Source organism: Pagrus major, chromosome 15 (assembly GCF_040436345.1).
Source record: "Pagrus major chromosome 15, Pma_NU_1.0".
Taxonomy (NCBI): domain Eukaryota; kingdom Metazoa; phylum Chordata; class Actinopteri; order Spariformes; family Sparidae; genus Pagrus; species Pagrus major.
The window spans coordinates 1,820,444-1,834,497 of record NC_133229.1 but is presented as its reverse complement, the minus strand read 5'-3'; the positions used below and the strand labels follow the sequence as shown (position 1 = coordinate 1,834,497).

The window sequence follows — 14,054 nt, the reverse complement described above, 5'->3', positions numbered from 1 at the left end:
TACGGAATTATTTACACATAAAATAATGAGAAAAGATTATAATAATGAATATATTGAATCGAATTAATGACCAAACACAAACACAAATGTCTGATGAAAATATGAAGTCATCAACTCACATCTTCAAAGGAAAAGCTTGAAACTATTATTTGAATTTTCTTTGTTGACTAAAGTTATTATTGTATTACGGCTGTATTCATTATCAGATGGGTAAACTTTACATTTACATGGCTGTTGTCATCAGTCACATGACAGGTGGTGTATTTAAACAAGCAGACGCTGTGATCATCAGTCAGTTTATTAACAGCAGAACAGATTTCTGCATCAGTTTGTCACCACATGTACAAAAAGGCTCCAATAATGTCATCAATTATAAATAAATAAATTAGATAACATTTATCCACAGATAATCAATAAATACGTTGCATCATTTCTGTCATAAATAAATCTGAATGAAATCAGTTCAGAAGATTCACAGCAGCAGTGAATCATGTGAGACAAACAACTGCTTTTATTTTGAAAAGACATCAGAGTAAAACAACTGAACTTTTAAATTGTAACAGGAAGTGAAGTGTGATCGCACTGAAGATGTGGATGTTTTCTTCAACAGCAGACTGAAGTTTGATCTTTTGCTGAAAACTCGTCAATGAATTGATTTTACTGATTTGATTGACAGAAAACAAATATTGAAGTGTTTCAGTGAAACATCACTTTGTCACTTCCTTCTGAAACTGAATCTGTTTTAAAGACTAAATAACGAATAGAGACAATATAAACACGTCTCTGTTGTGTTTCAGATCAGCTGACAAACAAACGTCTCATTAATGAGAACAAATGTAAACAAACTTCATTTAAAGGATTTTTAAAGAAAATGTTTATGTGTTTGTTAAAAAATGAATTTTGGCTGATAACAGCATTATTGTTGGTATCAGCTGTTACTGACTCACTTCATTTCCCAGAATGCATTTCCACATCCTGGTGAACAGTGACCACGCCCCCTCGTCCCAACACGTCTCCAAGAACAAATAAATAATAAAAAATAAACCATTTTCTAATCAGCAGGCAGTCTGGTGATGTCATAGATGATGTCATGTATGGGGGAATCTGATTGGACTCTTTGACCACCTCTGGTCCAGGTTCAGGTCCAGGTCTGTCCACTCCTCTCTCTACATGTCTGTTGTCATGGAGACCAGCTGGTCGGTCCCGATTGGTGGATGAAAGTGTGTCAGAGTTCGTCCTTCGACCCGCCGAGCGGCAGGCTGTGACTCGCCTCGCGCTTCAGGAACTTCAGGAAGTCTTTGAGCTCGCGACCGCCCTGAGAACACAGAGGAGACGTCATGTGACCAACGGGCACCATGTGATGTCACGGTGTACGACCTTGGTGGGTTCAGAGTTATTATTGGTTATCATTATTGATGACGCTGTGTGTTACCTCGTATCGTATGGGCTCGTCTTTTCTCCCCACTGGAGCAAAGTAAATGGTGGGATACCTGCAGACAGAGACAGGAAGTGAACGCGTGGTCCCTTGTTAACATGACACCTGCACATGAAGACTGTCCTCACCCGTGGACGTCATAACCCAGAGGAACGTCGTTATCAGCAGCGTTCATCTTGGCGATGACAATGTTGGGATCAGAGTGCAGCTGACAGAGAAGAGAAATAAGAAATATTAAAATGAGACTAAAACTAAAACAGTTACGACTCAAACACCAAACGTTTGATTTGTTTTACTGATGATGTGAAATTCAATTTGACTGAACGAGCTGCAGAATCACTGAAGCTCCTGATTGGTCCAACAGTTTCCTCCAGCAGCCAATAAAATCTCTTGTTCACGAGTTGATTTATGTGTTGGACCTGCGGCACTCAGTTCACTGAGAACTCTCCACCTCTGCCGCTTGTCGATGTGAAATGCATGCTGGGATATTAGAAATCAGCTCCTGAAGCATGCTGGGTAAAAACAGGCGAAGCATGTGGACTGCAGAGCAGAGTCGTGTTCCTACCTTGTCAGCCAGCTCTCTGTAGACCGGCTCCAGTTTCTTACAGTGTGGACAGGACGGAGAGTAGAACTGGATCAGGACGTCTTTACCTGGATCATTGACGATGTCGTCAAAGGACTCTGCAACAACCACCTGCAGCACAGTAGGGTCAGAGGACAGAGGGTCAGAGGTCAGAGGGTCAGAGGTCAGAGGGTCAGAGGACAGAGGGTCAGAGGTTAGAGGGTCAGAGGGTCAGAGGTTAGAGGGTCAGAGGACAGAGGACAGAGGGTCAGAGGTCAGAGGGTCAGAGGTTAGAGGGTCAGAGGGTCAGAGGACAGAGGGTCAGAGGACAGAGGGTCAGAGGTTAGAGGGTCAGAGGGTCAGAGGTTAGAGGGTCAGAGGACAGAGGACAGAGGGTCAGAGGTCAGAGGTTAGAGGGTCAGAGGGTCAGAGGACAGAGGGTCAGAGGTCAGAGGGTCAGAGGTCAGAGGACAGAGGGTCAGAGGACAGAGGGTCAGAGGACAGAGGACAGAGGACAGAGGGTCAGAGGTCAGAGGGTCAGAGGACAGAGGGTCAGAGGTCAGAGGGTCAGAGGTCAGAGGACAGAGGGTCAGAGGGTCAGAGGTCAGAGGACAGAGGGTCAGAGGGTCAGAGGTCAGAGGACAGAGGGTCAGAGGACAGAGGGTCAGAGGGTCAGAGGACAGAGGGTCAGAGGTCAGAGGGTCAGAGGACAGAGGGTCAGAGGTCAGAGGGTCAGAGGTTAGAGGGTCAGAGGGTCAGAGGACAGAGGGTCAGAGGACAGAGGGTCAGAGGTTAGAGGGTCAGAGGGTCAGAGGGTCAGAGGACAGAGGGTCAGAGGTCAGAGGGTCAGAGGTTAGAGGGTCAGAGGACAGAGGACAGAGGGTCAGAGGGTCAGAGGTCAGAGGACAGAGGGTCAGAGGACAGAGGTTAGAGGGTCAGAGGGTCAGAGGACAGAGGGTCAGAGGACAGAGGGTCAGAGGACAGAGGGTCAGAGGTTAGAGGGTCAGAGGGTCAGAGGTTAGAGGGTCAGAGGACAGAGGGTCAGAGGGTCAGAGGACAGAGGGTCAGAGGGTCAGAGGTTAGAGAACAGTTAGAACGGTATCTTCAGTCTGCATTAGCTACATTAGCATCTGTGAGGAAGGTGAAAATAATAACTACGTGATGTTAGAATGAACTAATGTTACAGAAATACTGACAGCTTCAGTACGGACCAATCTGGTCCATCCCTACTGATCAGGTGACACACCCTCATCATCTCTGTCACCTGCTCACCTTGACAGTAGCAGAGTTCTTCTCAGGTAAAGGTTCAGACTTCACGTAACGTTTCAGAAGACCTGCAAAGTAATCATCTAAAAACCTCTCCAACGACTGACCGTCCCTCCTGAAACACACACACACACACACACACACACACACACCTTATCTTAGACTGGTTGGGCCTAGTTTAGCTCAGGTACGTACGTGAACTCCGCTCTCATGGTGTTTTATCATTATAGCCTGGTTGGGCCTGGTGAAGCTCAGGTACGTACGTGAACTCCTCTCTCATGGTGTACTTGTGGCCCAGTTTGGTCCGGATGGTGATGAACGGCAGTTCTCCTCCGTCTGATGTTCCCAGACCGAAGTCGTCCTCCAGCTCAGACAGGAAGTCCTTCTTATTGGCCACTGAAAATGTCAGGCCACGCCCAGCGTACTTGGACGCCACCTTCATCACCCTGGCAACAAGACACGGGGGCGGGGCTTAACTAAAAAGTAAGTAACAGGGTGGTCGAGTGTGTGTTCACCTGTGTGTGTTTACCTGTGTGTGTTCACCTGTGTGTGTTTACCTGTGTGTGTTCACCTGTGTGCGTTTACCTGTGTGTGTTTACCTGTGTGTGTTCACCTGTGTGCGTTTACCTGTGTGTGTTTACCTGTGTGTGTTTACCTGTGTGTGTTTACCTGTGTGTGTTCACCTGGGTGTGTTCACCTGTGTGTGTTTACCTGTTCCTCCAGTAGTTGGAACCCTGGGGGTTGTGGTGGTAGTCCAGGTCGTAGTACGCCGTCAGCAGGTCTCGGACTCTCAGGCGGTCTCTGTTCTCCACGGTCATGTGAGGACACAGGCCGTACCTGTAGAAAGGTGAGACAGACAGGTAGTTCCTCTGACGTCCACCAGGTGCTGCTGTGATCTCACTGTGTTGAAGTGACGGTGAAAACCTACAGGTGATCTCTGATGAAGCGTCTCAGGGAGCCGATGGTCAGATATTCAGTGAAGACGACGACACTGTCCTCAAACTTGTTGTTCAGTCTGGGAGGTCTGAACAGCAACACACACCTGACACACACACACACACACACACACACACACACACACACACACACACACACACAGGTAAATACTTTTACATGTTTTTTATGGAAGAATTATCCTATCTTTATTCAAGAGCATAGATTTTCAGTTTGAGAGCGTGATTTCATTCCTTTTCAGTGACACAGCTCCTTCTCGTGCTCAGATTTATTCTCCTCACGTTCACATTTTGTGCTCGCGCTGAGATGTTTGCTGCTTTCTTTCAAGACGTGTGCTTGAACTCAAAAATCACATGCTTGTGCTCACATTTCTTCTTCTTGCACACAAAAATTTCACTCGCATTCAAATATGTCCTGTGCTCGCTCAGATCTAATGTGCACGCACTCAGAACAAGCACCTCCTCTCCGGTTGAGGAGTCTGCTCAGACTCAAGGCTGTCCCTCCCTGCACTTAAAATATTGTGTTTCACCAGCCAATAGGGAGACAGCTAGAGTGTGGACCAATCAAATGACGGATGCCGCCTTGGGTGCGTTCCTTCGCCTATTTTTGAGTGCTCCGTAGGGGCGGGTATATGGTCTGTTTGTAAAACTGCTTCTCTCAAAACACATTAGGTTAGTGTTGGTTATGCTTTCACAAGAAGAAGGAGACTTTGAGCTGGACTCAGAGCGAGGTACTGAGTGGGAGACGGGATGGATCAGCACGGTCAAAGACCTCAAGTAAGTTTATTGCTTAATGTTGCTACAACTCAAAACACATCGTTCAGCTCCCACTCAGTACCTCGCAAGAGTGCGGTGGCCAGGATGCGAACCGGCGTTCGATGGTTTAAAATGCAATTGCTGGCAGTGTACTTAACCCCTCAACTATCGTATCACACCTATGCTGTTGTGAGTATTTATACTATATAACATATATCCGCTAATATTAAATTTAAAAAAATCTGAACTACTTTTTAGGATTACTTAAGATTAATTATACATAAATATGCTGGCGTCTTAAATAGGTGACGATTCAAATAGCTGGCTAATACGGTAAATTGGTGTATTTTGAGAGAAGCAGTTTTACAAACAGACCATATGCCCGCCCCTGCGGAGCGCTCAAAAAAAGTGCGAAGGAACGCACCCAAGGCGGCATCCATCATTTGATTGGTCCACACTCTAGCTGTGTCCCTATTGGCTGGTGAAACACAATATTTTGAGCGCAGGGAGGGACAGCCTTGAGTCTGAGCAGACTCCTCAACCGGAGAGGAGCTGCTTGTTCTGGGTGCGTGCACATTAGGTTTGAGCACGCAGACTTTAGATCTGAGCGAGCAGACTTTAGATCTGAGCGAGCACAGGACATATTTGAATGCGCGCGAAATTTTTGTGTGCAAGAAGAAGAAATGTGAGCACAAGCATGTGATTTTTGAGTTCAAACACACGTCTTGAAAGAAAGCAGCAAACATCTCAGCGCGAGCACAAAATGTGAGCATGAGGAGAATAAATCTGAGCACGAGAAGGAGCTGTGTCACTGAAAAGGAATGAAATCACGCTCTCAAACTGAAAATCTACGCTCTTGAATAAAGATAGGATAATTCTTCCATAGTTTTTATGCCATAAAAATGATTTGAGACAGACACCAGAGTCACCAGGCACTCCGGTGTCTGTAAGCTAAAATCAGCGTTTTTCTTAATGGAGTCTGGTGTATTTGACTGAACTCACTCTGACTTGGCTCTGTACTTCTCCCCCAGCTTCACATCAGTACTGTGAGCGAATCTGAACTGTTCTCTGAGCAGAGCTGCAGCTCTCACAAACTCTGACAGGTGAGAGCTGTCTGCACCTGAGAACATACCTGACACACACACAGAGACAGGTCACATGATGCTGCATGTAGCCTGACCTGATACATGACATGAAACATGCCATCAGAACACAGAATAGTCAGGTCACATGGTGTGTCATTAATCACACAAGGTAAGGTAACTTAAAGGTGACATATTATGCTCATTTCTGCTTGTTGACATGTTCCTTGATGTCTAAATGGAGGGATAGTAACATGCTTTGGTGGAAAACACCGAAGGATTGAGCACAGCAGGGTTCTTTACACACCAGTTTCACAGCCCTGCTCTAAGCGGCTGGTTTGAGTGCCTTTCCCTTTAAATGCTAATGAGCTACTGCGTGCGCCGCCCACCTCTTCCTGCCGGGTGGAAGACGTGAGGACGGCATCGCGGGACCATGGCAACGAGCTATACACATCTGGAAGCAACTGTTCTGTGTCCATGCCTGCATATAACTGATAGTAGCACAGCAGACATGTAGCAGCTCACCCCTGTCTCCGGCTGCAAGACAAAGGAGTGATTGCTTTACTGCAGGTAACGTGTTGGTGCTCTCAGGTCTGGTCTCTCATGCCAGCAGCTAACGCTACACACGTATTACATGTATACCAACACACAGGAAGTCGTTCAACTGCCAAGTTACTCCTGGGCGTCTAACACACTGTCCTTTAGCACAACGTGCTAATTAATTAACGTAGCTCACCATCCGCGAACAACCGAGACATTTCACCCCGTCTCCTCCACATGTTCACGGCCGAGCAGTGGTTCACCGCCGGTTAGAAGCGATAAAATCTCAATATCCTAATTCATTTTCTCAATTCACTGTCATGTTTTAAAAGAGTGCTGATATGACAAATTAACGTTTGGTAACATTAACATTATCGTGAATCCTACGGCCAGTAAGCCCAACGTCGATAACTTCACATGTAACGTTAGTTCAGCCTCATATTTACATCGACGGTTAGCGTTAGCTCATGTGCTAAGTGGCCAAAGTAACACAAACTACACTGTTTTTTAAATACTTACAGCTCCATCACTGACAGCGGGTAATGATCCATCTTTTAGGAACAATCTTGTTGCCAGTCCAGCGTTATACTGACCCTGGTTGCTGAAGCAGTCCGGCGTGAAGTGATCGGCACAGACAAAAACGCTTTTGCTCACTGAAGCTGGGACGTTTCCCTGGTAAATAAAATGTAGCCGCTTCGCTCTGACATCCTCTTTGGTAGCGAGGCCATGTAGCCAAACAGGAGGATCCGTGCATCCGACGACAGAGCAGCAGTGCTCGGCTGTCGGGTTGGACATGGCAGCGGTCAGGCTGTCGCGTACAAGTGAAGCGAGAATGAGAAAATGGCGGATCCTCGTTCAGGTAGCTGGCGTAGTGTGGGAGGAGACAGCCAGCACGAGGGCAGGAGTATTCAAATCACCCGGACTGTTACGTAACAGTCCAGGTGAGACTCATCCCTGACTCCGGCAGGTACAAAACACTGACTTAGTTACTGGCTTAGTGCGTAAGGGGTGGGGAGGCACTCCGGATACGCAAACACACGTAATAAAGCAACGAAAAAGTGAGTTTTGCATAATATGTCCCCTTTAAAGTAATGTAACTTAAAGTAATGTCACATGAAGTATAATGTGTGATGTTGTTTAGTGTCATGTGACGTAAGATAACAGGTGATGTAACTAAAGTAATCAGAGTATCAGAGTACAGTACCGATGATACTGGCATCATAGTGGTTGATGAAGGTGTGCAGGTCTTCATCGGTCTTCAGGTGGACCGAGTCTGGACCCGTCTGCTTCTTCATGTACTGATAGATCCCATCTACACACACACACACACACACACACACACAAACACACTCACACACTTGTTTGTTTGTTTGTTTGTTTGTTTGTGGTTTTGTTTGTTTACCTGCGCTGCGAGGTCCGTCGTAGGGGGCGGAGTCTCTGCCGTTCCTGAAGATCTTTAGAGTCGGATAACCTGAGACCCCGAAACGACTACAGGTCTCTGAGTGAGCCGTACAGTCCACCTGAGACACACAGGTGAGACACACAGGTGAGACAACAACAACATCATCAACAACAACAACATCATCATCATCAACATCATCATCAACAACAACAACAACAACATTGTTTGTCACCTTTGCCAGCTGGACGGTTCCCTTCAGTCTGGTTGCTGCCTTTTCAAACTCTGGAGCTAACTTCTTACAGTGACCACACCTGAAAGGACAGAGAGGACAGGAGACACAGAGAGGACAGGAGACACAGAGAGGACAGAGAGGAGGAGAGGACAGGAGACACAGAGAGGACAGGAGACACAGAGAGAAGGAGAGGAGGAGAGGACAGGAGACACAGAGAGGACAGAGAGGAGGAGAGGACCGGAGACACAGAGAGGACAGAGAGGAGGAGAGGACCGGAGACACAGAGAGGACAGAGAGGAGGAGAGGACCGGAGACACAGAGAGGACAGGAGACACAGAGAGGACAGGAGACACAGAGAGGACAGAGAGGAGGAGAGGACCGGAGACACAGAGTGGACAGAGAGGAGGAGAGGACAGGAGACACAGAGAGGACAGAGAGGAGGAGAGGACAGGAGACACAGAGAGGACAGAGAGGAGGAGAGGACCAGAGACACAGAGAGGACAGGAGACACAGAGAGGACAGAGAGGAGGAGAGGACCGGAGACACAGAGTGGACAGAGAGGAGGAGAGGACAGGAGACACAGAGAGGACAGAGAGGAGGAGAGGACAGGAGACACAGACAGGACAGAGAGGAGGAGAGGAGGAGAGGACAGGAGACACAGAGAGGACAGAGAGGAGGAGAGGACAGGAGACACAGAGAGGACAGAGAGGAAGAGAGGACAGGAGACACAGAGAGGACAGAGAGGAGGAGAGGACAGGAGACACAGAGAGGACAGAGAGGAGGAGAGGACAGGAGACACAGAGTGGACAGAGAGGAGGAGAGGACAGGAGACACAGAGAGGACAGAGAGGAGGAGAGGACAGGAGACACAGACAGGACAGAGAGGAGGAGAGGACAGGAGACACAGAGAGGACAGAGAGGAAGAGAGGACAGGAGACACAGAGAGGAGGAGAGGAGGAGAGGACAGGAGACACAGAGAGGACAGAGAGGAGGAGAGGACAGGAGACACAGAGAGGACAGAGAGGAAGAGAGGACAGGAGACACAGAGAGGACAGAGAGGAGGAGAGGACAGGAGACACAGAGAGGACAGAGAGGAGGAGAGGACAGGAGACACAGAGTGGACAGAGAGGACAGGAGACACAGAGAGGACAGAGAGGAGGAGAGGACAGGAGACACAGAGAGGACAGAGAGGAGGAGAGGACCGGAGACACAGAGAGGACAGAGAGGACAGGAGACACAGAGAGGAGGAGAGGACAGGAGACACAGAGAGGACAGGAGACACAGAGAGGACAGAGAGGAGGAGAGGACAGGAGACACAGAGAGGACAGAGAGGACAGGAGACACAGAGAGGACAGAGAGGAGGAGAGGACAGGAGACACAGAGAGGACAGAGAGGAGGAGAGGACCGGAGACACAGAGAGGACAGAGAGGAGGAGAGGACCAGAGACACAGAGAGGACAGGAGACACAGAGAGGACAGGAGACACAGAGAGGACAGAGAGGAGGAGAGGACCGGAGACACAGAGAGGACAGAGAGGAGGAGAGGACCGGAGACACAGAGAGGACAGAGAGGAGGAGAGGACCGGAGACACAGAGAGGACAGAGAGGAGGAGAGGACCGGAGACACAGAGAGGACAGAGAGGAGGAGAGGACCGGAGACACAGAGAGGACAGAGAGGAGGAGAGGACAGGAGACACAGAGAGGACAGAGAGGAGGAGAGGACCAGAGACACAGAGAGGACAGGAGACACAGAGAGGACAGGAGACACAGAGAGGACAGAGAGGAGGAGAGGACCAGAGACACAGAGAGGAGGAGAGGAGGAGAGGACAGGAGACACAGAGAGGACCGGAGACACAGAGAGGAGGAGAGGACCGGACACACAGAGAGGAGGAGAGGAGGAGAGGACAGGAGACACAGAGAGGAGGAGAGGAGGAGAGGAGGAGAGGACCGGAGACACAGAGAGGACAGAGAGGAGGAGAGGACCGGACACACAGAGAGGAGGAGAGGACCGGAGACACAGAGAGGACAGAGAGGAGGAGAGGACAGGAGACACAGAGAGGAGGAGAGGAGGAGAGGACAGGAGACACAGAGAGGAGGAGAGGACCAGAGACACAGAGAGGAGGAGAGGACCGGAGACACAGAGAGGAGGAGAGGAGGAGAGGACCGGAGACACAGAGAGGAGGAGAGGAGGAGAGGACCGGACACACAGAGAGGAGGAGAGGACCAGAGACACAGAGAGGACAGAGAGGAGGAGAGGACAGGAGACACAGAGAGGAGGAGAGGAGGAGAGGACAGGAGACACAGAGAGGAGGAGAGGACCAGAGACACAGAGAGGAGGAGAGGACCGGAGACACAGAGAGGAGGAGAGGAGGAGAGGACCGGAGACACAGAGAGGAGGAGAGGAGGAGAGGACCGGAGACACAGAGAGGAGGAGAGGAGGAGAGGACAGGAGACACAGAGAGGAGGAGAGGACCAGAGACACAGAGAGGAGGAGAGGACCGGAGACACAGAGAGGAGGAGAGGAGGAGAGGACCGGAGACACAGAGAGGAGGAGAGGAGGAGAGGACCGGAGACACAGAGAGGAGGAGAGGACAGGAGACACAGAGAGGAGGAGAGGACCGGAGACACAGAGAGGAGGAGAGGACCGGAGACACAGAGAGGAGGAGAGGAGGAGAGGACCGGAGACACAGAGAGGAGGAGAGGAGGAGAGGACCGGAGACACAGAGAGGAGGAGAGGAGGAGAGGACAGGAGACACAGAGAGGAGGAGAGGACCAGAGACACAGAGAGGAGGAGAGGACCGGAGACACAGAGAGGAGGAGAGGAGGAGAGGACCGGAGACACAGAGAGGAGGAGAGGAGGAGAGGACCGGAGACACAGAGAGGAGGAGAGGACAGGAGACACAGAGAGGAGGAGAGGACCGGAGACACAGAGAGGAGGAGAGGACCGGAGACACAGAGAGGAGGAGAGGACCGGAGACACAGAGAGGAGGAGAGGACCGGAGACACAGAGAGGACAGAGAGGAGGAGAGGACCAGAGACACAGAGAGGAGGAGAGGAGGAGAGGACAGGAGACACAGAGACACAGAGAGGAGGAGAGGACCAGAGACACAGAGAGGACAGAGAGGAGGAGAGGAGGAGAGGACCGGAGACACAGAGAGGAGGAGAGGAAGAGAGACACAGAGAGGACAGAGAGGAGGAGAGGACCGGAGACACAGAGAGGAGGAGAGGACCAGAGACACAGAGAGGACAGAGAGGAGGAGAGGACCGGAGACACAGAGAGGAGGAGAGGACCAGAGACACAGAGAGGAGGAGAGGAGGAGAGGACCGGAGACACAGGGGGATGAAGACAGACATGTTAACACACAGCACTATGATCTTCATCACTACATTAGATAGTCATTATTTCCTGAGTTAGCTATGCTAAGCTAACGTCCCGCTCGGTTACCATGGAGCGTAGAATTTCACCAGCATGGTCTCGTGCTCTGTTGCCAGGTAGTCGAAGTCTGCGTCCCCGAGCTCGAGCACGTCTCTGCGCGCGAACACCGCGGCGGGAAAACTAGACAGCAGCGTGAAGGTGAGGGCGGGAAGGAGGCGGACAGCGGCCGCCATGATGGAGAGAAACGATGAATGATTTTAGATGGAGGGAGAAATATGAAGCAGACCGTGCGAGCGAGCGGACCGTCCGGACCGGAAGAAATACTACTGTTTCCGGTCATAGATTACAAAATAAAATGCTTATCTGTGACAGACGATGAGTATTTCAAAGTGTCGCACTGCAGAGATCATAAATCTTTAAAATAAAATCTAGTCTTTTCAACATTTCGCTCTCACTCACACAACTGAGACACTAAATGACCTTATATAATTCATATATTATGATTCTGCTTTTATTGTGAAGGCAGGATTACTGCCACTGTCTAACTTGACCTCCTCTCTCTCCAGCTGTCAGACGAAAGGCGGGGCGTCAAGAGAAAATACCGGAAAGCTGCTCTCTGATTGGTCCTCAGCGGCTAGAGCTGACGTGTGTAGCCGTCTCATTGGTCCGATAACCTGTCAATCACTCCAGTTCCGTCCCCTGTATGATGCTCATATAAACATTGTTCCAGTTATTGAACATGAAGTTTAAAGTCAGTTAAGAGACCAAAGATTAACAGAAATATTCTGCATGTGATATCTGATTAAACTTATTAAATCAATTTAACTTTATTAAGCTGTCTCATTCTGCCTTTCATATATAAACATTAATAATCCTTCACATCTTCTCCCTTTGTTTACAATGTCACAAATTGTGAAAAATATACATTTTCTGAAGCAATTCAAATGGCAGATAGATAGATAGATAGATAGATAGATAGATAGATAGATAGATAGATAGATAGATAGATAGATAGATAGATTCAAATATCAATACAATCAAAATACAAGGGCAATTATAGAAATAATACAATACAATATACAATAAAATGCTTAAGTAGTTGTAAAATAAGATAAAATAAAATGCTGAGGTATCGAGGAGTAAAGTGGAACATAAGGTGTGAGAGGATAAGGTGCAGTGTTTACAGTAATAATCATTTAAGATTATTTGTGCGTTGTAAAGTCTGATGGCAGCCGGTTGAATGATTTCCTGTGCCGTTCCTTTAGGCAGCAGGTTGGATGAGTCTGTTGCTTGTCCAGAGTTTTGTGGAGGGGGCGAGAGAGATTATCCATGATAGCCTGCAGTTCTGCCAGCATCCTGTCCTCCACCACCTCCTCCAGGGAGACGAGCTCAGAGCCAACAACAGACTCTGTCTTCTTGATGAGTTTGTTCAGTCTCTTGGCGTCCTTCACTTTGATGCCTGCACCCCAGGACACCACAGCCAAGAAGATGGTGCTCGCAACAACAGACCGATGGAACATCTGGAGCATCTGGTTGCAGACATTAAAGGACCTGAGCCTCCTCAGGAAGTAAAGCCGGCTCAGGCCCTTCTTGTAGACTGCCTCTGTGTTTGTAGACCACTCCAGTTTGTTGTCCAGCACCACACCCAGGTCTTTGTTTGAGTCCACAATGTCAACATCTGTCAAACCAATGCAGACTGGAGAGAGCGAGGGCTGGTTCCTCCTGAAGTCCACCACCATCTCTTTCGTCTTCACCACTTTCAGCTGCAGGTGGTTCCCCCCACACCACTTAACAAAACTGTCGACCAGGTCCCTGAACTCACCCTCCCTCCTGCCCTCTACACGCCCCACAATGGCCGTGTCATCAGAGAATTCATCAGATGACACGAATCAGTGCGGTACTTAAAGTTATAGTTGGTAATGTTGGAGAGCTAGCAAGATTTGAAAGTGGCACCTCGTCTAAGCCCCACCCCCTCCTCCCCCTCCCGTCAGTGCTCCGTCCAAAGCCACGCCCCCACAAACTTGAACGCGCATCTGACAGTAGGAGTCAGCAGGGCAGAGGAGAGCCGAGTGTCATATCCTATAACCTCTTCAATACGAGCGCCCCCTAATCAGGGGCCAGCATGAGATGCGTCGAGTACAAACGCTCAATGCTCCGTGCAGGAAGCACAGATCCTATAAGTTAGATACGCAGTATGTACCGACGACCTGTAACGTTACTGGCTTACACCGACAGAGAAGCTAATGTTAGCATTGGGCTAATACGAGCTACAAAAGTAGCTAAGTTGGCTAATGTTACATATTTCATGAAAATAACAAATCCCCCCGAAGCAAAACAAATAATTTCCTGTCCAACAGCAGGACAGCAACCTCTGCATCACTTCTTGGGCCCGTCAGCTCCCTCAGTTGTCTCCACCGTTCAAAAGCTGAACCGATGTTGACTCTGGTTTTCCC

General features: G+C 49.1%; 1 protein-coding gene across 2 annotated transcripts; it reads right to left on the bottom strand.

Annotated features, from left to right (window-relative positions):
• Window positions 1-278: 278 nt before the first annotated feature.
• On the bottom strand, window positions 279-11,893 carry pdia8 (protein disulfide isomerase family A, member 8). Of its 2 annotated transcripts, XM_073481269.1 has the most exons (13): window positions 11,671-11,893; window positions 8,229-8,307; window positions 7,997-8,114; window positions 7,799-7,906; window positions 5,975-6,104; window positions 4,192-4,305; window positions 3,975-4,100; window positions 3,527-3,709; window positions 3,270-3,378; window positions 2,001-2,129; window positions 1,564-1,643; window positions 1,433-1,490; window positions 279-1,315 (listed from the first exon to the last, which is right to left on the bottom strand). In XM_073481269.1, the coding sequence occupies exons 1-13, from the start codon at window positions 11,832-11,834 to the stop codon at window positions 1,226-1,228; spliced, it is 1,488 nt and encodes a 495-aa protein (XP_073337370.1). In that variant the 5' UTR covers window positions 11,835-11,893; the 3' UTR covers window positions 279-1,225. The 2 variants fall into 2 exon arrangements, with proteins under 2 accessions (XP_073337370.1, XP_073337369.1); XM_073481268.1 differs by having other exon boundaries at window positions 1,136-1,315; window positions 7,799-8,114.
• Window positions 11,894-14,054: the final 2,161 nt, after the last annotated feature.